Raw genomic sequence first — 23,227 nt, 5'->3', positions numbered from 1 at the left:
TTGGGGGAGTTGATACGTCCATTTTGCATCATGTTTTTCTACTGCTATTTATAATGTTTTATGCATAATAATGTTTTACGGAGTGATTCTAATGCCTTTTCTCTCATAATATGCAAGGTTTACACAAAGAGGGAGAATGCCGGCAACCGGAATTCTGGACCTGAAAAAGCTATGTCAGAGTTACCTATTCCGCACATCTCCAAATGAGCTGAAAATTTATGGAGAATTGTTTTGGGATATATGAAAAATACTGGAGCAAATAACTACCGGAGGGGGGCCACCTGGTGAGCACAAGACACCAGCGCGCGCCAGGCCCCCAGGCGCGCCCTGGTGGGTTGTGCTTAGCCCAGCCCACCTCTGGTGCCCATCTTCTGGTATATAGGTCATTTCGACTTAGAAAAAATAAGGAGAGGACTTTCGGGATGGAGCGTGATAACCCACAAGTATAGGGCATCACAACAGTTTTTGAGGGTAGAGTATTCAACCCAAATTTATTGATTCGACACAAGGGGAGCCAAAGAATATTCTCAAGTATTAGCAGCTAAGTTGTCAATTCAACCACACCTGGATAACTTAATATCTGCAGCAAAGTATTTAGTAGCAAAGTAGTATGGAAGTAGCGGTAACGATGGCAAAAGTAGCAGTAGCAGTTTTGTAGTAATTGTAACAGTGGCAACGGAAAAGTAACTAAGCAAAGATCAATATGTGAAAAGCTCGTAGGCATTGGATCGGTGATGGAGAATTATGCCGGATGCGATTCCTCATGCAATAGTTATAACATAGGGTGACACAGAACTAGCTCCAATTCATCAATGTAATGTAGGCATGTATTCCGAATATAGTCATATGTGCTTATGAAAAAGAACTTGCATGACATCTTTTGTCCTACCCTCCCGTGGCAGCGGGGTCCTATTGGAAACTAAGGGATATTAAGGCCTCCTTTTAATAGAGTACCGGACCAAAGCATTAACACTTACTGAATACATGAACTCCTCAAACTACGGTCATCACCGTGAGTGGTCCTGATTATTTTCACTTCGGGGTTGCCGGATCATAACACATAGTAGGTGACTATAGACTTGCAAGATAGAATCAAGAACTCACATATATTCATGAAAACATAATAGGTTCAGATCTGAAATCATGGCACTCGGGCCCTAGTTACAAGCATTAAGCATAGCAAAGTCATAGCAACATCAATCTCAGAACATAATGGATACTAGGGATCAAACCCTAACAAAACTAACTCAATTACATGGTAAATCTCATCCAACCATCACCGTCCAGCAAGCCTACGATGGAATTACTCACGCACGGCGGTGAGCATCATGAAATTGGTGATGGAGGAAGGTTGATGATGACGATGGCGACGGATTCCCCTCTCCGGAGCCACGAACGGACTCCAGATCAGCCCTCCCGAGAGAGTTTAGGGCTTGGCGGCGGCTCCGTATCGTAAAACGCAATGAATCCTTCTCTCTGATTTTTTTCTCCCCGAACGTGAATATATATAGTTGGATTTGAGGTCGGTGGAGCACCAGGGGGCCCACGAGGCAGGGGGCGCGCCCCCCACCCTCGTGGATAGGGTGTGGGCCCCTTGGCCTTGATTCTTTCGCCAGTATTTTTTATTAATTCAAAAAAAATCCGTGAAGTTTCAGGTCATTCCGAGAACTTTTATTTCTGCACAAAAATAACACCATGGCAATTCTGCTGAAAACAGCGTCAGTCCGGGTTAGTTCCATTCAAATCATGCAAGTTAGAGTCCAAAACAAGGGCAAAAGTGTTTGGAAAAGTAGAGACGATGGAGACGTATCAACTCCCCCAAGCTTAAACCTTTGCTTGTCCTCAAGCAATTCAGTTGCCAAACTGAAAGTGATAAAGAAAAACTTTTACAAAATCTGTTTGCTCTTGTTGTTGTAAATATGTAAAGCCAGCATTCAAGTTTTCAGCGAAGATTGTGAACTAACCATATTCACAATAACACTTAGGTCTCATATTTACTCATATCAATGGCATAATCAACTAGCGAGCAATAATAATAAATCTCGGATGACAACACTTTCTCAAAACAATCATAATATGATATAACAAGATGGTATCCCGCTAGCCCTTTCTGAGACCGCAAAACATAAATGCAGAGCACCTCTGAAGATCAAGGACTGGCTAAACATTGTAATTCATGGTAAAAGAGATCCAGTCATAGTCATACCCAATATAAATTAATAGTAATGGATGCAAATGACAGCGATGCTCTCCAGCTGGTGCTTTTTAATAAGAGGGTGATGACTCAACATAAAAATAAATAGATAGGCCCTTCGCAGAGGGAAGCAGGGATTTGTAGAGGTGCCAGAGCTCGATTTTAAAGCAGAGATAAATAATATTTTGAGCGGCATACTTTCATTGTCAACATAACAACGGAGAGATCTCGATATCTTCCATGCTACACACATTATAGGCGGTTCCCAAGCAGAATGGTAAAGTTTATACTCCCCCACCACCAACAAGCATCAATCCATGGCTTGCTCGAAACAACGAGTGCCTCCAACTAGCAACAGCCCTGGGGGAGTTTTGTTTGCAATTATTTCGATTTGATTTGCTTAGAGCATGGGACTGGGCATCCCGGTGACTAGCCATTTTCTTGTGAGTGAGGAGCGGAGTCCACTCCTCTTGAGAATAACCCGCCTAGCATGGAAGATACAGACAACCCTAGTTGGTACATGAGCTATTCGAGCATGCAAAATAGAATTTCATTTGAAGGTTTAGAGTTTGGCACATACAAATTTACTTGGAACGACAGGTAGATACCGCATATAGGAAGGTATGGTGGACTCATATGGAATAACTTTGGGGTTTATGGAAGTGGATGCACAAGCAGTGTTCCCGCTTAGTACAAGTGAAGGCTAGAAAGAGACTGGGAAGCGACCAACTAGAGAGCGACAACAGTCATGAACATGCATTAAAATTAATAAACATTGAGTGCAAGCATCAGTAGGATATAATCCACCATGAACATAAATATCGTGGAGGCTATGTTGATTTTGTTTCAACTACATGCATGAACATGTGCCAAGTCAAGCCACTTGAATCATTCAAAGGAGGATCCCACCCTATCATACCACATCACAACCATTTTAATAGCATGTTGGCATGCAAGGTAAACCATTATAACTCTTAGCAAATTAAGCATGGCATAAGCAACTATAATCTCTAATTGTCATTGCAAACATGTTTCATTCATAATAGGCTGAATCAGGAACGATGAACTAATCATATTTACAAAAACAAGAGACTCAATCAGTCCATCATATATCGTCATTATTGCCTTTCACTTGCACGACCGAACGGTGTATATAATAATAATAGTGCACGTGCATTTGACTAAGCTGGAATCTGCAAGCATCTGATACAAAGGAGAAGACAAGGTGCTATGGGTTCTTTGTTAAATCAACAATAATGCATATAAGAGCCACTACAACATTTTCATTATGGTCTTCTCCTCTCGACCCCCAAAGAAAAGAAAAGAAATAAAACTATTTACACGGGAAAGCTCCCAACAAGCAAAAGAAGAACAAGAAATCTTTTTGGGTTTTCTTTTAATTACTACTACTACAGGCATGGAAAGTAAACTAACTAAAAGCTACAACTATTTTTTTATTTTTCTTAAGGTTTTTCAAACACACAAGAAGAAGACTAGAAAAGAAAATAACTAGCATGGATAGTACAATGAAAAAATATGATCACCGACAACAAGAATGAGTGTGTGAACATGAATGTAATGTCGGTGAGAAATACGTACTCCCCCAAGCTTAGGCTTTTGGCCTAAGTTGGTCTAGGGCCACGGCTGGCCTGGCGGATATCCAAAGTTGTAGCTGGGGTCGTACTGAGAAGCAGCAGCTATTGCCTCATGAGCTACAGCTTGGAGGCGAGCTGCCTCCATCCTCCTCTTATACTCGTTTGCCTCCTCCCTGGTTATAATATATCTCCCTTTTGCTTGAAAGTCAAAGAAAGTAGGAGCAGGGAGAGCAACATGGAAAGTGCGGCGCCTGTCAAACATTAGTCGGTACTGGAGAGGTTGTTCATTCCTCTCAATAAACTGATGGTGAACCATAGCATCATAATCTAGATAAGCGGGAGGCAATTCCATATCATTTTCATGTATGGGTATCTCAAGAAAATTAGCCACACGGGTTGCATAAATCCCACCAAACAAGTCTCCACTTAAACCATTATTATGCAACCTTCGTGCAACAATGGCCCCCAAGTTATATTGTTTATCTCCTAATACGGCACTCTTGAGAACACTAAGGTCAGGGACACACATGTGACATGCCTCGTCCTTACCGTTTATGCATCTACCTATAAAGAGAGCAAAATAATGTGTAGCATGAAAATGAATGCTCCCTATGGTAGCTTGTGTTATCTCTCTAGATTCCCCCACAGTGATACTAGCAAGAAAATCTTTAAACTCAAATTTGCGAGGTTCACTAGCACTACCCCATTGTGGAAGTTTACAAGCAGTATTAAAATCTTCTAAGTCCATAGTATAAGATTTACCATAGAGATCAAATAGGACAGTGTGAGAATTGCGTGAAGATGTAAATTTGAACCTTCTCACAAAGGAATCGGTTAGGTGATAATACTGAGGGCACTTATCTAGCATGAAGCCCTCAAGTTCAGCATTACGCACATATGCGTCAAATTCCCTCTTAATTCCTGCTTGGACCATGAAATCTTCTGACGACCATTCACAAGGCCGCACTTGAGCTTCTCTTGGTAGTTCATGGTCCGGCTCACGTATTGCGGGCCTGGGTCCTTCCTTCCTTGAAGAACCACTGTGGTACATTTTCCTAAACATATTTCTTCCTCTGAAAAATTTCTGAAAATTTTAGTAACTCCAAATAAAAGTGAACCAAACTCAACAAAATTGATAGCAACTACTCCCACAAGTGCCTAGAGACTATATCATGCATTAGAACTACTTGGGACCATATAAATTTGACATGCAAGCTCAAGAACAGGGTCACCTAGGCAGCAAAAATTTGTAATGAATAAAGCACTAGAATAAAAACTAATTGGACCATTGGAGGAGTCACATACCGACGAACAATCCCCCAAAGCAGTTTTGTGAGTGGAGCTTTGAGCAAGGAGATTGAAAATCGCAGCAAGATGAGCTAGAACTCGTGCTTGAGCTGGTTGGTGATTTTTTGGGAGGAAGGAGTGTGTGGGTGCAGGAATAAGTGGAGGGGGCCACTAGGGGCCCACGAGGCAGGGGCGCGCCTAGGGGGTGGGCGCACCCTGGACCCTCGTGGCCAGGTGCTTGCTCCCCCTGATGTGTTCTCAGTGCCAACTATTCTCAAATATTCTAGAAAAAATCATATTTCATTTTCAGGGCATTTGGAGAACTTTTATTTTCGGGGTATTTTTTATTGCAACGATAATTCAGAAAACAGACAGAAAATACTATTTTTGCTTTATTTATTCTAAATAACAGAAAGAAAAGGAGGGTACAGGGAGTTGTGCTTTCTAACTTCATCCATCTCATGCTCATCAAAAGGAATCCACTAACAAGGTTGATCAAGTCTTATTAACAAACTCTTTTCGAATAACATGGAACCGGAGAAATTTCGAATAACACTAGGTTACCTCAATAGGGATATGCACATCCCCAACAATAAGAATATCATATCTCTTCTTGACAGTGGGAAGAGGAAATTCAAAACCTCCAATAGTAATAGTTGAAAATTTTCCAATAGAATTGATACTGTGGACTTGAGGTTGTTTCCTCGAAAAGTGTACCGTATGCTCATTATCATTAACATGAAAAGTGACATTGCCTTTGTTGCAATCAATAACAGCCCCTGCAGTATTCAAAAAGGGTCTACCAAGGATAATCGACATACTATCGAACTCGGGAATATCAAGAATAACAAAGTCCGTTAGAATAGTAACGTTTGCAACTACAACAGGCACATCCTCACAAATACCGACAGGTATAGCGGTTGATTTATCGGCCATTTGCAAAGATATTTCAGTAGGTGTCAACTTATTCAAATTAAGTCTACGATATAAAGGGAGAGGCATAACACTAACACCGGCTCCAAGATCACATAAAGCAGTTCTAACATAGTTTCTTTTAATGGAGCATGGTATAGTTGGTACTCCTGGATCTCCTAGTTTCTTAGGTATTCCACCCTTAAAAGTATAATTAGCAAGCATGGTGGAAATTTCAGCTTCCGGTATCTTTCTTTTATTTGTGACAATATCTTTCATGTACTTAGCATAAGGATTCATTTTAAGCATATCAGTAAAACGCATACGCAAGAAGATATGTCTAATCATTTAAGCAAAGCGCTCAAAATCCTCATCATCCTTTTTCTTGGATGGTTTGGGAGGAAAAGGCATGGGTTTCTGAACCCATGGTTCTCTTTCTTTACCGTGCTTCCTAGCAACGAAGTCTCTCTTATCATAACGTTGATTCTTTGATTGTGGGTTATCAAGATCAACAGCAGGTTCAATCTCTACATCATTCTCATTACTAGGTTGAGCATCAACATGAACATCATCTTTAATATTATCACTAGGTTCATGTTCATTACCAGATTGTGTTTCCGCATCAGAGATAGCAATATCATTGGGATTCTCAGGTGTGTCAACAACATGTTTACTAGAAGCATGCAAAGTCCTATCATTTTTCTTTTTCTTCTTTTTAGAAGGACTAGGTGCATCAACATTAGTTCTCTGAGAATCCTACTCAATTCTCTTAGGGTGGCCCTTAGGATACAAAGGTTCCTGAGTCATTTTACCCCCTCTAGTCATAACTCTAACAACATTATCCTTTTTCTTATTATTTAATTCATTGAGCAAATCATTCTGAGCTTTAAGCACTTGTTCTACTTGAGTGGTAACCATAGAAGCATGTTTACTAATGAGTTTAAGTTCACCTTTAACTCTAGACATACAATCACTCAAGTGTTTAATCATATAAGCATTACGTTTCAATTGTCTACCAACATAAGCATTGAAGTTTTCTTGTTTAACAATAAAATTATCAAACTCATCTAAGCATTGGCTAGCAGACTTATAACGAGGAATATCACCTTCATCAAATCTATAAAGAGAATTTACCTTTACTACCTGTGTCGGGTTATCAAGACCATGTATTTCTTCAATAGGTGGTAAATTCTTAACATCTTCAGCTTTAATACCCTTTCCTTTCATAGATTTCTTTGCCTCTTGCATATCTTCAGGACTGAGAAATAGAATACCCCTTTTCTTCGGAGTTGGCTTAGGAGTTGGTTCAGGAAGTGTCCAATTATTTTCATTAGTCAACATATTATTCAATAGCAATTCAGCTTGATCAACTGTTCTTTCCCTGAAAACACAACCAGCACAACTATCTAGGTGGTCTCTGGAAGCATCGGTTAGTCCATTATAAAAGATATCAAGTATTTCATTTTTCTTGAGAGGATGATCAGGCAAAGCATTAAGTAATTGGAGAAGCCTCCCCCAAGCTTGTGGGAGACTCTCTTCTTCAATTTGCACAAAATTATATATTTCCCTTAAAGCAACTTGTTTCTTATGAGCGGAGGAATATTTAGCAGAGAAGTAATAAATCATATCCTGGGGACTACGCACACAACCAGGATCAAGAGAATTAAACCATACTTTAGCATCACCCTTCAATGAGAACGGAAATAACTTAAGGATATAGTAGTAGCGAGTTTTCTCATCATTAGTGAACAGGGTGGCTATATCATTAAATTTAGTAAGATGTGCCACAACAGTTTCAGATTCATAGCCATAGAAAGGATCAGATTCAACCAAAGTAATTATCTCAGGATCGACAGAGAAATCATAATCCTTATCGGAAATATAGATAGGTGAAGTAGCAAAAACAGGGTCATATTTCATTCTAGCATTCAAAGATTTTTCTTTCAGCTTAGCTAATAATTTCTTAAGATCATATCTATCATTGCAAGCAAGAAAATCTCTAGCAGTTTCTTCATCCATAACATAACCCTCAGGTACAACAGGCAATTCATATCTAGGGGGAGAATCTTCATCATCACTTTCATCAATATTATCAGTTTCAATAATTTCATTCTCTCTAGCCCTAGCAAGTTGTTCATCAAGAAATTCACCTAGTGGCATAGTAGTATCAAGCATAGAAGTAGTTTCATCATAAGTATCATGCATAGCAGAAGTGGCATCATCAATAACATGCGACATATCAGAATTAATAGCAGAAGCAGGTTTAGGTGTCGCAAGTTTACTCAAAACAGAAGGAGAATCAAGTGCAGAGCTAGATGGCAATTCCTTACCTCCCCTCGTGGTTGAGGGATAAATTTTGGTTTTCTCGTCTTTCAAGTTCCTCATAGTGATCAGCAGATATAAATCCCAAGTGACTCAAAGAATAGAGCTATGGTCCCCGGCAACGGCACCAAAAAATAGTCTTGATAACCCACAAGTATAGGGGATCACAACACTTTTCGAGGGTAGAGTATTCAACCCAAATTTATTGATTCGACACAAGGGGAGCCAAAGAATATTCTCAAGTATTAGCAGCTAAGTTGTCAATTCAACCACACCTGGATAACTTAATATCTGTAGCAAAGTATTTAGTAGCAAAGTAGTATGGAAGTAGCGGTAACGGTGGCAAAAGTAACAATAGCAGTTTTGTAGTAATTGTAACAGTGGCAACGGAGAAGTAACTAAGCAAAGATCAATATGTGAAAAGCTCGTAGGCATTGGATCGGTGATGGAGAATTATGCCGGATGCGATTCCTCATGCAATAGTTATAACATAGGGTGACACAGAACTAGCTCCAATTCATCAATGTAATGTAGGCATGTATTCCGAATATAGTCATATGTGCTTATGAAAAAGAACTTGCATGACATCTTTTGTCCTACCCTCCCGTGGCAGCGGGGTCCTATTGGAAACTAAGGGATATTAAGGCCTCCTTTTAATAGAGTACCGGACCAAAGCATTAACACTTAGTGAATACATGAACTCCTCAAACTACGGTCATCACCGGGAGTGGTCCCGATTATTGTCACTTCGGGGTTGCCGGATCATAACACATAGTAGGTGACTATAGACTTGCAAGATAGGATCAAGAACTCACATATATTCATGAAAACATAATAGGTTCAGATCTGAAATCATGGCACTCGGGCCCTAGTGACAAGCATTAAGCATAGAAAAGTCATAGCAACATCAATCTCTGAACATAATGGATACTAGGGATCAAACCCTAACAAAACTAACTCGATTACATGGTAAATCTCATCCAACCCATCACCGTCCAGCAAGTCTACGATGGAATTACTCACGCACGGCGGTGAGCATCATGAAATTGGTGATGGAGGAAGGTTGATGATGACGACGGCGACGGATTCCCCTCTCCGGAGCCCCGAACAGACTCCAGATCAGCCCTCCCGAGAGAGTTTAGGGCTTGGCAGTGGCTCCGTATCGTAAAACGTGATGAATCCTTCTCTTTGATTTTTTTCTCCCCGAACGTGAATATATATAGTTGGAGTGGAGGTCGGTGGAGCCCCAGGGGGCCCACGAGGCAGGGGGCGCGCCCCCACCCTCGTGGATAGGGTGTGGGCTCCCTGGCCTTGATTCTTTCGCCAATATTTTTTATCAATTCAAAAAATATTCTCTGTGAAGTTTCAGGTCATTCCGAGAACTTTTATTTCTACACAAAAATAACACCATGGCAATTCTGCTGAAAACAACGTCAGTCCGGGTTAGTTCCATTCAAATCATGCAAGTTAGAGTCCAAAACAAGGGAAAAAGTGTTTGGAAAAGTAGATACGATGGAGACATATCAGAGTGCCGCCGTCTCGAGGCGGAACTTGGGCAGGAGCACTTTTGCCCTCCAGTGGAGCGATTCTGCCGCGGGAACTTCCCTCCCAGAGTGGGAAATCGAAGCCATCGTCATCACCAACAACCCTCTCATCTTTGGGAGGCCAATCTCCATCAACATCTTCAACAACACCATCTCCTCTCAAAACCTAGTTCATCTCTTGTGTCCAATCTTTGTACCGGAACCTCAGATTGGTACTTGTGGGTGACTAGTAGTGTTGATTACTATACGGTTTATTTGGTGGAAGATTATATGTTCAGATCCATTATGCTATTTAATACCCCTATGATCTTGAGCATGATTATCATTTGTGAGTAGTTACTTTTGTTCTTGAGGTCACAAGAGAAATCTTGTTGCAAGTAATCATGTGAACTTGATATGTGTTCGATATTTTGATGATATGTATGTTGTGATTCCCTTAGTGGTGTCATGTGAATGTCGACTACATGACACTTCACCATATTTGGGCCTAAGGGAACGCAATGTTGAGTAGTTATTAGATGATGGGTTGCTAGAGTGACAGAAGCTTAAACCCTAGTTTATGCGCTACTTCATAAGAGACCGATTTGGATCCAAATGTTTAATGCTATGGTTAGATTTTATCTTAATACTTTTCTTGTAGTTGCGGATGCTTGCGAGGGGGTTAATCATAAGTCGGAGGTTTGTTCAAGTAAGAACAACACCGAAGCACCGGCCACCCACATATCAAATTATCAAAATAGCGAACACGAATCAAACCAACATGATGAAAGTGACTAGATAAAATTCCCGTGTACCCTCAAGAACGATTTGCTTATTATAAGAGACCGTTTTGGCCTGTCCTTTGCCATAAAAGGATTGGTCTACCTTGCTGCACTTTACTTACCGTTACTGTTACTTGTCCGTTACAAATTATCTTGCTATCAAACTACCTGTTACTGATAATTTCAGTGCTTGCAGAAAATACCTTGCTGAAAACCACTTGTCATTTCCTTCGCTCCTCGTTGGGTTCGACACTCTTACTTATCAAAAGGACTACGATTGATCCCCTATACTTGTGGGTCATCATCACCTCGCATTCGATCGAATGAAAACCTAAAAATACAAGGTAAATGATGGCTTTTTTCACCTCATTGTCGTTGTTGATCCGGTGTGCGACTGGGAATCCACCCTTGTTTTGCCAGCTGCAGGGAGGAAGCAAGGAGGGGCAAAGGCACCATCGTTCCCCCTCCCTTTCTTCTTCCCATGCCCCTTCGCTGAGAGCATTGTGGCCCTAACGGAGGGAGGCTGCTGCCTCCAGGTGGCCACATAGGCACCTCCGGTCCGAACTATTCGTTGACAGGATCGAGGTCGATCGTCGAAAATGCAGGAGGCGTAGGAGACACGACCGTTGAAGTCTCCGGATCCGACTTTGAAACGATGGGATCAGACGCTCAGGTCGAGGAGGCGGCCATGGTGTCGTTGGCGGTGACCGAGGACGGCATGAAGCATTCAACGACGAGGCTACAACAAAGAAGAAGCGGCAATGCGGGCTGGAAAATCAACACGGAGGGGAAATGTCTTTCGCGTCAATCCCTTTTTCAGATGGAGTGAGCTCCAAATACACCCCCACAACCGTTAAATATTGAGTTTCAAGGATGAAATGGCGACTCTATCATGACCTTTTCAATTAATTTTATCGTATTATCTGTTATTACAACAATCGAGTCGATATGACACTTTGTTTTTTCTGTTTTGAAAAACATATGACAACACTGCTAAAATTGCTGTTATGCAATTTAAGTGAATAACGAAAGATATGGCCACGGTTTTGTGTAGACCGGGACGGCGGGACCCACGCTGTTTTCGCTTCTGCACCCTTCTCCTTCCCGCCCAATTCCACCGCCTCAAACCCCTCCACGCCCCACCCCTTAACGGCCTACCGCTCACGCGCCCGTCACGTGACCTGACCGCCTCTGTTCTCTTCCTCCTCTCTCTCTCCCTCTTCATCCTTCCTCTTCCCTCCCAAAGCACAGAAGCCTCCTGTCCATTTCAAAACCCTAAACCCTCGCCACCGAAGCGAGCAAATCCCCGCAGCTTCGCGGGCCTCTGCGGGCGATTCCTGCCCGCTCCGGTCGCCCGGATTCTCCGATTCGCGCCCGCATTGCTCGGTCCGGCCGCGACCCCGCGGGGAATCGTCGCGGATTTGGGCGAGGAGTTCGATTGAGCGGCGTCGCGCCCGGATCCCCTGAAGCTTCTAGAACATCCTATGCCGCTTGGCTACGGTGCGGCAGGATCCTCTAGCTCCGGCTTCGCTGGAACCTGCGCGGATGCGGGGCGCGCGTGGCATCGGAGTGGCCGCGGCGCGTCATCTCCTCGCCGCGGTGGTGCTGTGGGCCGCGTTTTCCTCCGCCGCGTCCTTCACTGATCCCTCCGACGGTACGATTTCTCACCCATCACCCGTGGCGATCGACCGCTTACCCCGCGACGACGCCTCTACTCTGCGCACGCGTGTGATTGCGGTCGCTGGTTCTCTGTGCCGTGCGCACACCTGTGGTCTGGTTTGTATAGCAGCGCGCGAGCCTTGCGCGCTGGTGTATTGGTGCGCGTGTGTGCGTGCAAACTCTGGCTTGCGCGCGCTTCTGCTCGTGCCTATACGCGCTCGCATAAACATTCAGATCTGGGTTCATTGGATATGGTTACGTGATGGGCACATGTGTGTGTTAGTGCTTGGAAATAGCTTGTCTTACCGCATCGATGATGTACTTATGTAGTGCAAATAAAGAGTGGGCATGTTTTTGTGCTTGTAAGTAGTTCCCTTTGTGCAATGGCTGTGTGTGATGCTATCCTGCTGTCTGTCTGTATGTTGCTGCTTTCTAACAGGTTTACTGCTTTGTTACTGTTCTTTGGTTACCGTGCAGCGATCGGGATCTGGGCACTATATCGCGCACTGGACTCACCATGGCAGCTTTCTGGGTGGACATCCATGGGTGGTGACCCCTGCGGCAGGGATGGGGAACATGGATCGTGGCATGGGGTCTTTTGCAAGGACTCGTGTGTCGTGGCTATGTAATCCCTGTTCAATTCTTAACTTATCAATCAGTTTTGCCTGTAAATTTATAGGAATTTTTGTTTTATTCTTGCTTTTTCTGATGTTACTTCCATGCAGAAATATTAGTGGGCTTGGGGTTGGTGGCTGGCTTGGCCCAGAGCTGCTCAAACTCCACTCTTTAAAAGAGCTGTAAGCTTCCTTATACAAAATTTGTGCTATCTGTTAACTGATCATGATTCTGCAATTTTTGACACAAATTTTTTGGTTCCTGGTGCTTTGATGCCTCATGATGGTAGGGATGTGAGCTTCAACAACATCGCTGGTGAAATCCCACCCACTTTGCCTCCAAATGTGGAATACTTGTATATTCTTCTTGTCCTTTTTGCCTACCCTCTTTAAGCTGGGTCGAATACATTTAAATATGAAATGTATATGATCTGACTATGGTATGGTGTTCTATTGCAGAAATTTGGCAGCTAACAAGTTTGAGGGAAATATACCACCATCACTACCATATTTGCACTCCCTGAAATATCTGTGAGTTGATTGTTTGGCAATTGGAGCACTTCCTTCTCAAAATTTGGTTGCAGAATCAACTGATTGATCTGTAATATCGATTGCAGGAATCTCAGCTATAATAAGCTCTCTGGAATAGTTGGTGATGTTTTTGTTAACATGGAAAGCTTAGTTACAATGTATGATTCCCATATCTTGATTAATGATTACTTCATCACTTCTGAAACATACATCTCTTGTGAAATAAATGAGTTATTTCGTTGCACTTTGACCTGCAACATGCTGGTTGCAGCCTATTGTGCATAGATTTGTAACCTGGAACATCTCCATTCAGTATACCACTAAATGAATCATCAGATATAGTATGCAACTGTCAAGTGAAATGCTTCGTGCGCATCAAGTTGTTCTAAACTTCTTGCAGTTCTTTTTGTCCAAAGATCTGTTCTAGAACAATCTTTCAGCTCATTTTTTATGCTAATAAAACCACATATTTTAATCGCAATGGAACAAACACATGCACAGACACATTTTGAAGCTAAAGTACTTTTTTTTTGCATCTTTCTTGCTCTGATCCACTATTTCTCAAAATTATTTTAGTCACAGATCTTTTAGTATTTTGACCTTTCTGTCACTTAGACTCATATTTATTCCCTCGACGTTTTCAGGGACTTGTCATTCAACTCTTTCGATGGTGACCTGCCACGATCATTTAGTTCATTGAACAACCTTCACTATCTGTAATAATGATGTCCCTTCTGTGCTATTTCATGCACACACAGCTGTAGGAATTGTCTAATCAAAAGTTTCCTTGCATGCTTTTGCAGTTATTTACAGCATAATGAGTTTACCGGATCTGTGATTTTGTTAGCAGACCTTCCATTGGTAGCACTGTAAGAAATTTGACTGGGCTGCACTTATACTTTATTTGCCATCTTATCAATTAATGCTGATGATCATCAACTTCTTGCAGCAACATTGAGAATAATCACTTCAGCGGTTATGTGCCTGGAACTTTTGAGTTCATTTCTGAGTTGAGGTGCTGAACTCTGTTATATATTGCCCTCCTTGTCACCCTTGAGGATCTTGTGCATATCTGTATGTCTGACTTCATATCTAGTACAATATGTGATTAACCTTCTGGTTAATATTCCAGGATTGATGGGAACCATTTTCAACCAGGTTTCAAACCTTCATCGTCCTCATTTTCTAGGACCATTCATTCACCTCCACCCGCACATCATCCTCGACCTCCATCTCCACCTCCACCTTCACCAGCAGTCAAGCAGAACTCAAAGCGCGGGCCAAAACCTCTGCAACCTTTTGTGAGCTATGCTTCTCTGCACAGTCCTAGCCACCATAGGAAGTCACACTCTCGAGTGACAGCTGCTGCAATAGCTAGCGTTGTTTGCACAATGTTTGCACTCTTCATTGTTGGATTGGTTCTGAAAAGCCGGAAAGGTGGTACATGTGGCCCAAAGAGCACCGCTGACAATATCAAGTCTTTACCAGCCAATTTGGAAGGAGGTAGCACTGGCACTTTATTAGTTTCTTCAAACCAATTTATGCAGTGGTAGTTGATTGTCAATTGATCATGCAAATATTTCTGTTTGTTTCAGTTATTATTATCATTAATCTACTGTAAACTATGACAGTAATCATTGATCCTAAACCCTTGTACTTTTGAATGCTTATTCATGAAATGGCATATCAAATTCATCCACATACATATCGTTTTCAACTTCGCATACTGCATTGTAATGTTTTATTAGGCCAGACTTGCATTCTTCCATTTAATTAAAATTCATTTGTCAATTGCAGTCCCTAAAGCAAATGAGGTCCTGAACTCTTGGAGTTCTCTTATGAATGGCCATGATACTTCCTCTAGCAATAATGATAGCATTATACCTGGAAGAGTTCCCAAAAGGAAAAGTTGTGCTAAGACATCTAAAAATCTTGCACCTGCAAAACAGTTTCTGGCAGTTGACATTATGGCGGCTACCCGGAACTTCAATGAAGAATGCCTTATCGGTGAAGGTTTCACTGGCCGAGTTTACAGAGGTGATTTTCCTGATGGCCAGGTATCGTCTCTTATCATAAGAAACGTATCATTATCAGCATATTATTAATGTGTTATTCTAGAATAAGCTCTCAAGTCTAATTTCTGTAGCTTGTATCTTAGATTCCCAAGAGTTGACTTCTTTATCTGGTTTTATTGACTAAACTAAATTGAACCCTTTCCTTTCCTCATCGACAAGACATCTCGTCATGCAGTATTGAGGACCGTAGCTATGCTTATGCTTGTTGTCTTGATAAGGTCAATGTACAAGGAGCACACCATTCTTAGTCTCACATGTCACTTTTAAAACTGTGATTTTCTTTCAGCGGTTTATTAGATACTCATTTTCCCAAGTAGCGAAGGTATCAAATTTGTACAAGTCATTTGTTATGTATATTTTACGTCATGCATTTCTCATTGTATGCACAGCTGCTGGCTATCAAGAAGATCAACATGATAGATTTATCATTGTCAGAACAAGATGAGCTCATGGACATTCTTGGGAATATGTCCAGATTAAAGCACCCTAATATATCTTCGCTTGTGGGCTACTGTGTGGAGTTTGGGCATTGTGTACTTTTATATGAGTATGCAGAAAATGGTTCTCTTGAAGATCTTCTGTTTTCAGCAGCCACAAGGTCGAGGGCTTTGTCATGGAAAGCTCGGATGAAGATTGCTCTAGGAGTTACCTATGCTCTAGAGTAAGTACATTCTGTCTCATTGCGTTCCCACCAAATCGTCTAATCAGTTTTATTTTATGCTGCAGAGTAATTAATTACACCCACCTCGTATTATTTTTCGTAGTTTAGTTGCACGCATGCAAAATTATTAGACTTTTATACTGGAATTGGAATTTCTAGATTTTTATATCTATGTTAGCTCTCTGCAGATACATACATTTGATGTGCTCCCCTCCATTTGCCCATGGAAATATTAAAGCTACAAATATTTTACTTGACGCTCAGCTCATGCCCTACCTCAGTCACTGTGGGTTAGCGAAGTTCAGCCATTTTGTCAGCGCCACAAGAATGGTCAGTGCTTGGTAACCACGGATAGTATTGCTACTTTATGATCTTTTGAAGAAAGCATGCTGATGCCATTAATTTACCTGATCATTTTGAGGACACTTGAATGATCTGGGATTCAAATTTGAGGCAGGGATGGATGCATTAGAACCTAAAACATAGAACTGCTCTACCTCTCTTTCTCTCCGATTAGAATTTTTCTCATTGAGTGTCAAGCTAGATTACCGAACACTCTATATGTAACATGTGGTAATTCTGAGGTTTTGGGGTGATATTTGCATAGGAGAGATTCCCCTCTAACCAATTGAAACCCGTTAATCTACCCATGTCCTGCCCATCCAAATATACACAATAGGCCGCAGCATCTGATTTATCCAGTTTGAATGATATACTGCACTATATAAAATAAAATTGATTTGTTGGCCATTTAACATTTCCTCATTTGGGAAGCAGGATTCGGAAGCCCTCAGTGGTGCTAAAGGCTATGCTGCTCCTGAGGCTAATGGTTCAGGAACAGATATAATCAAAGCTGATATTTACAGTTTTGGCGTGATATTGCTTGTGCTTTTGACTGGGCAAAAGGCTTTTGACAGGTATGTTATCACTTGCACTTGTGCTACTAGCAGTCTGGTTTACTGAAGGATTATTGTCTTCTTCAGTTCAAGAGGGCCGAATGATCAGTTTCTAGTTGATTGGGCATCTCCTCATCTCCATGACCTTAATTCTCTGGGAAGAATAACTGATCCAAGAATACGTGGCTCTATGCCACCTAAAGCTATTTCTGCATTAGGCAACATCATCTTGCTTTGCATCAAGGTAGTTTTCCGTCCTCCTTTCTGGTACATTTTGTTCTGTAGTTTCTTATCCTTGCTGGCAGCTATCAAGGTGAAAACTCAAATACTGCCCATGCTGCTATGGTAAATGCTTAGAACATGTTAATAGAAACGAAAGGCATTATAGCTGAAATGTCTAGAGCCACTACAATGTCTAATGCTCACTGCATTCACCAACTGTATTTCAGGACAATTTTCTACGAGCAGTACTCCCTCCTTTAGTTAAAGGAAGAGCTTTATTGTCTCCTGGACTCTTCATAAAAAATTGATGCACAGAGCCTTAAATATTTACAAAGTTACCAAGCATGTGCCAAACAGCACCCCAAAAGAAAAAAGGAAATAGAAACAAAAGATATTACATGGTGCATCGGACAACTGACAGCTCGAGTATTACATAATCTATTAAGTGACCGCACCCGTGCATCCATGTTTCGAGCAATACTTATGTTATTTCTTCCTTCAATGCAGCAGTCACCGGATTCCCGCCCGCCGATGAAAGTCATAACAGACAAATTAGTAAAGCTTGTCGAGAGCAACACGATACATAAGTTGGAGGCTGATGCTCAGGACCCCTCTTTCATAACAACCCGACCATATTTTGAGCCATCCTCCACCGGTAACTCACTTGACAGTGCAGCTTCTTTCTTATACTTTTCACATCTTGGTCTTAATTTGATTGCTCTGATCAGTCAGCCAGGGTGCAACTGAGAGCTGCATCTCCCGGTGACGAAGACATGCTCTTCTCAAATTTTGCCAGATGTTGTTATACTTTGTGTTGTCGAGGTAGCTCCGAGTATATGAAGCGTCACAGCTCTTTACAATTTTCTGTCGATGCCAATTGACGACAGCCAAAGCTGCTGCACGGAGACGCGCTGGCTGCAGAAGACACTATGTGATGCTCGATTACGGGGAAGTAAGCAAAGTAAACTCTGCTCCCCCGCTTCACTCTGGTTGAAAAGTCATGCAAGCATGGCAATCAGTATTATTAGCGTTTGGTCTCATGTATTGCTTGGTTGGACTCAGTTTGGCTCACATGGGATGCTGCTAGGAGTGCTCTTGTAAGTAGTGATTCCAAGGGGCAGATCCACGTATACCCATTCTCCACTTACGTAGTTCTGTCTATATGCCCCTTCAGTCTTGTAAATGTGTGGACAAGAAGCTCGTTAGCCAGTCGACACTGGCCCCAAACACAGGATCTGATGTGGGCTGGTCCTGATCTTACAATGCTGCTCGGTTCACATGTCTTGATGTGATTGTTTTGTTTTGTATGGCATGCTCCAAATGATACGGTACAGTATGACTGTCCTGGAATGCATGTAGATGCCCACTCTTTCTTAACCTAATTAGGATTCGATGAGGTCACAATTCAAATAACCTTATTAGTACTGCTAATTCACGGCATACAATAGCGGGAACACACTAGTAGATGCCTCTCCTGGCCCCTGTCATGCACGGGACGGGAGCAATCGCTGCTGGGTGCGTACATGGTGCACATCTTATTCCTAATCCTACATGCAATGATAACTTATCCTGGGGCCACATTCAGATGGAGATGCTGTTGGGGATGCCCCTCCCAGTGACCCCTGGTTCTGAGAACGGCTTGAGCAGCTCGTACGGCACGATGCCGGCGCCACACCTGTTCTTGTTCTCCGGGTTGTTGTTTCGCTGGTCGATGGTGCCCTCCACCTCCTTCAGTCTGCCACTGAACTTCTCGAATGCCGCCTTCACCATGGGCTCTGCCAGCCACGCCGGCTCCGCGTACTCTCCCATGTACTCCTCGTCGGGGGAGTGTGAGGAGAGGATGTCCAGCGTCGCCATCACCTTGATGGCCTGCATCTGCGAGGGGAGGCTCTGCAGCAGCACCTCCTCTGGCCTTGCCATGAACTTCTTCATCTCATCGTCCCGGTTTTCTTCCACCGGGATGTTCTTCCGCACCACCGTCGGACGGTTGGGGAAGTACCCGGCGTAATGGTACTGCCCGAAGTTGACGGCGGCGTGGTGGCCGGACGTGACCCACATGATGATGGTCAGGATCTGGACGAGGTTCTCCTTGGAGTCGCACACGGGCCACCACGGCTCGTCCTTCTTGTCCGCGTGCCCCTTGGTGCGCACCTCCTCCCACCACGCCCGCAGCTCCTCGTCGCCGGCGACGTCGCCGTCCGACTTGTAGTAGAAGTCCACGTAGTCGGACGCCCACTGCTTGATGGAGCCCCAGATGAGGAGCCCGTCGTCGGCGTACGGGTAGTCCTTGATGGCGAGCTCGAGCTCGCCGTCGTCCCTGCGCACGGCGAGCCCCCGGCTTACCAGGTCCTCCGGCAGCGCCTCCGTGTCGAACTGCCAGGCGGCGCCGTAGGCGACGGAGCTGAGCTCGATGGAGTACCTCCCCGGCCAGAAGGCCTCCTCGATGATGCCGTCGGCGTTGATGAGCGCCTCCCTGGCCAGCGCGTTGATCTCCATGGTGTAGCGGAAGTGCGGGTGCAGCAGGCGGTGCACCGGGTGCATCCGGCTGAGCTGCCGGTTGGTGGCGATGATGTAGGGCTCGACGCAGGCGTGCGTGCGCAGCCAGTGGCTGACCAGCTGGTGGTAGCCGGTGTCGTGGGTCAGCACGTGCGCCTTGGCCAGCTTCCACAGCCACGACTCGGTGGCGTCGGGGCCGTGCGTGAAGGCGCGCCTCCACTGCGGCCTGGTCGGCGACTGCGGCCGCGTCAGCTCGATGGCCAGCGGCATCAGCGTGCCCTCCTCGCTCAGGAAGAAGACGGTGCGGGACCCGTACAGCGTCGTGTCCGGCAGCTCGCGCACCCTGTGCACGTACGGCAGGAACACGTCGTGGTAGTCCAGCAGGAACAGCCGCTTCTTCTCCACCGCCTCCTCCACCGTCATGCGCCCGTTCATCATCTTCTCCAGGACCTCCTTGGTCAGCGCCGACTCCGCCGGCCCGTACACCGCCGGGTCCAGCTTGCTCACGATGGGGAATTCCTGCACCATGCATGCACTCTCGTCAATTAACTACCAAGTGAACTTATTAAAAACAACTTGATCAAAGGCTGTGAAAAAATGGTTGATCAATTACCGTGAGGCGGCGGATGCAGATAGGGTTGAGCCCGGCGAGCGTCTGCCTCGCGAACTCCTCGTCTCTGAACCACGAAAATCGGTCCCCTGCAAAAGCGCAAAGTCATGTCACGTATGTGTACTACGTGCTCTGGCGGACCAGGCATGGACGGCGGTGCTCACTCTCAAGCATCTCGGGGACCTCGAAGCGGAGGACGTGCTCGGTGGTGTCCTCGATCATCTGGACGACACGGGGAATGACGTCGTTGATGACGTTGAAGGAGGCGCCGCCGTGCCCGTCGACGGGGAGCGGGATGCCGTCGCTGTAGAGGGCGTCGATGGCCGGGAAGTGCGAGAAGCACTGCGAGTTGTTGAGCAGCGGCGCCAGCGCCGGCAGGATGGCGTGCAGCCCCGACCGCAGCGTCGTCGCGCTGAACGTCCGCCCCTTGACGTCCGAGAACTGCTCGTCGCGCGGCACGTACACCGGCGAGCTCCTCCTCTCCGTCTCCGGATCTATATATATAGTACAACCACCGGCAATCCATTAAATTTTAAAATTACCTAGATTGCTAGCAACGTAGCCAGGCCGATGTGCGTACGTACCGTAGAGGGTCTTGGGCCGGCCGGTGCGGCACCGGCGAGGGTAGGGGTGCTCCTTGGTGCCCAGCACCGGGCGTTTGTGGTCGATGTTCTTGTCAGGGTCGCCGAGGTCGTTGTACGTGTCGTAGTCGTAGACGCGCTCGTGGAACTTGCGCTCGCTGTGCCCGTCGCCACGCAGCTTCTCCAGCTCCTTCTTCCTCAGCGCCTCGATTCCCGGCGGCGTCTGCGACGGCAGGTATGACTGCAACAACATACGCACGCACGCCATGGTTAGTTCCACAGTACTACCAAGCAAGCACGGAGAGAGCGTGGTCATGGCTAGCTGCTGTTGGCTAGTTGCCTACCTTGACGGTGAAGAAGACGCGCGGCTCGGGGTCGTCGAACTTGGAGTGCACCCAGGAGGCGACGTCGAAGGTGATGGCGGTGCTCTCGTCGCCGCCGGTGATGAGCTTGACGTCCTTGATGAACATCTCCCTGTGGTGCTCGTTCTCCACCAGCACCGCGCCCACCGGCCCGAACGACGCCGGCACCGACATCTTGGCCTCGTACGTCCCCTCCTTGAGCGTCATGTGCGCGAACCCCTTAACTTTCTCCCTCTCCCTTCCCGTCTCTACGCAGCACAACAACTTTTCTCAGCCATGTGAAAAATCAAATCAACCGCTGTAGCATGCATGCAGCGCACAGTGCTCTCTCCCGTCCTGCATGCCATCGTTGTAGCGAGAAAAGATAAGAGAAGCTCACTGGGGTCAAGCTCGGAGCTGACGAGCTCGAGCAGCAGTGTCTTGCCGAAGAGGTCCTGGATGTCGTCGAGGCCGCGGGCGACGTACACGGAGGTCGGCGCCTGCGCGGTCACGACGGCCGTCACCGTCAGCGACCTCTCCTTGGTCGTCACGGACGTCGAGACGCCGACGGCCTCCTCGGTCGACGCGCAGCTTATCCTGCGCGCCGTGAGCCGGCGCCCAGAGCGGCTCCTCCCGGCGCCGGACGCCCGCCTCTGCTGGCCGCTCGCGGCCGCCGCCGTGGCGAAGAGCGGCGGTGAGGCAACATTGCTGCTCTGCGCGGAGAGCACCAGCGGCTGCTTCAGATGGATCATGGCTGGCGCGGGCAGGGCTAGCTAGCTGCTGCCGATGGATCGAGCTGGTTCGACCTCTACCTTCTTTTCTTCTTCTGATTAGTCAGCTACCTAGCTAGGAGGGCCGGCCTCTCTCTCGTCACTCCCAAGTGCTCTGCGTCTGTGGTAGTATGTGTGTCAGTTTATATTGTTGGCTGCGGTGCTTCACGGCGATGTGTTCCACGTGCGTATGTGTGTCAGTCGTGATGGGCCGTGCAACACGATGATTCGCTGCGTACTTGGCTATCTAACCAAATCATTTTTCTTCAAAACAAAAAGTCAATTTGAAGAGTGTATGTGTACATGACGCCCTATGGTATATGGCGTGCACCGGACCACGGTGCACTTGCCTAGAAGTTCACAAAAGAAAAGTGCTGGAAAGAATTGAATCACTTTAAAAAATCACGTGTTGAATACTTCCTCCGTAAACTAATATAAGAGCGATCTAAACACTCTTATATTAGTTTACATAGGGAGTAGTAAGCTAATCTAGATTTGGTTGTAAATTCCTTCGATATCATTTTTGTTACACAATTGTGCTTTAGTTTAGATATGAATACTTTCCAGTGTTGTGTACTCATTGTTTGCATGTCCTTTGTTTCTTTTTAGATTTTATTGAATTCCTGAATATGAGGATTGAGACCGGGTGAGCGTACGCGACGTTTGATCTTTGTGTAGGCAGCTCCAGCAGCTTAAAGAATATATCCCTTCATTTCAAAATAAGCGTCGCTGGTGCCAATTGCTGCACGCGCAGTAGAAAGCTTTTCTTAAGGTGTAGAAAGTTGGCAAGTCGACCGACTGGGGCTCGAGAAAACCACATAAAATTTGTTGGACGAGCAGGAGGGCAACATTGGAACCTTGAAGCACGTTCCACCACACCCACAGCAGCGGGGTCGTGCACGATGTATACATCAGTAGGATGTAGGGTAGTGGGGTCACGCACGAAGTATACATCAGTAGGCTAGGAGACTAGAAAGGAGGGAGGAGGTGACGCCAAGCTTGTCACTTCCCGGTGAACGTGACCGCCCATTTGGCATATTCCCCCTCCCGGACGTGTACGTGACTGATGTGCGCAAGAAGTTTGCACAAGCAAACGTCCCCTCAAGCCTCGCGGTCTTTTTTAGGGTCTCATGCTTCGCGGTTAATCTTTCTTCTT

The 23,227-nt window shown here is 45.1% G+C and overlaps 2 protein-coding genes across 4 annotated transcripts; one reads left to right on the top strand and one right to left on the bottom strand.

The window, feature by feature from the left end:
* The first annotated feature begins 11,807 nt into the window (after positions 1-11,807).
* LOC123144226 (protein STRUBBELIG-RECEPTOR FAMILY 8) lies at positions 11,808-18,550 on the top strand. Of its 3 annotated transcripts, none has more exons than XM_044563302.1 (17): positions 11,808-12,269; positions 12,752-12,899; positions 13,000-13,071; positions 13,179-13,244; positions 13,348-13,419; positions 13,506-13,577; positions 14,064-14,135; positions 14,223-14,288; positions 14,369-14,434; positions 14,552-14,922; positions 15,217-15,476; positions 15,884-16,155; positions 16,344-16,485; positions 16,933-17,072; positions 17,139-17,295; positions 17,784-17,928; positions 18,002-18,550. In XM_044563302.1, the coding sequence occupies exons 1-17, from the start codon at positions 12,161-12,163 to the stop codon at positions 18,037-18,039; spliced, it is 2,268 nt and encodes a 755-aa protein (XP_044419237.1). In that variant the 5' UTR covers positions 11,808-12,160; the 3' UTR covers positions 18,040-18,550. The 3 variants fall into 3 exon arrangements, with proteins under 3 accessions (XP_044419237.1, XP_044419235.1, XP_044419236.1); XM_044563300.1 differs by having other exon boundaries at positions 17,781-17,928; positions 18,006-18,550; XM_044563301.1 differs by having other exon boundaries at positions 17,781-17,928.
* Positions 18,551-18,661: 111 nt separating this feature from the next.
* LOC123144225 (lipoxygenase 2.3, chloroplastic) lies at positions 18,662-22,195 on the bottom strand. Its single transcript, XM_044563299.1, has 6 exons — positions 21,702-22,195; positions 21,305-21,570; positions 20,964-21,201; positions 20,544-20,873; positions 20,383-20,468; positions 18,662-20,288 (listed from the first exon to the last, which is right to left on the bottom strand). The coding sequence occupies exons 1-6, from the start codon at positions 22,051-22,053 to the stop codon at positions 18,855-18,857; spliced, it is 2,706 nt and encodes a 901-aa protein (XP_044419234.1). The 5' UTR covers positions 22,054-22,195; the 3' UTR covers positions 18,662-18,854.
* Positions 22,196-23,227: the final 1,032 nt, after the last annotated feature.

This window comes from Triticum aestivum, chromosome 6D (genome assembly GCF_018294505.1).
Source record: "Triticum aestivum cultivar Chinese Spring chromosome 6D, IWGSC CS RefSeq v2.1, whole genome shotgun sequence".
Taxonomy (NCBI): Eukaryota; Viridiplantae; Streptophyta; class Magnoliopsida; order Poales; family Poaceae; genus Triticum; species Triticum aestivum.
Note: the sequence above shows the minus strand (reverse complement) of the source record. Positions and strands in the feature narration are given on the sequence as shown.

Coding starts and splice junctions, on each gene's coding strand:
- LOC123144226 (XM_044563300.1), top strand. CDS start 12,161: ATGCGGGGCGCGCGTGGCATCGGAGTGGCCGCGGCGCGTCATCTCCTC. Junction 13,245..13,347: donor CCTCCAAATGTGGAATACTT/GTATATTCTTCT, acceptor GTTCTATTGCAG/AAATTTGGCAGCTAACAAGT. Junction 14,136..14,222: donor TTGAACAACCTTCACTATCT/GTAATAATGATG, acceptor ATGCTTTTGCAG/TTATTTACAGCATAATGAGT.
- LOC123144225 (XM_044563299.1), bottom strand. CDS start 22,053: ATGATCCATCTGAAGCAGCCGCTGGTGCTCTCCGCGCAGAGCAGCAAT. Junction 20,874..20,963: donor CCGGCCCAAGACCCTCTACG/GTACGTACGCAC, acceptor CTATATATATAG/ATCCGGAGACGGAGAGGAGG. Junction 20,469..20,543: donor GGTCCCCGAGATGCTTGAGA/GTGAGCACCGCC, acceptor GCGCTTTTGCAG/GGGACCGATTTTCGTGGTTC.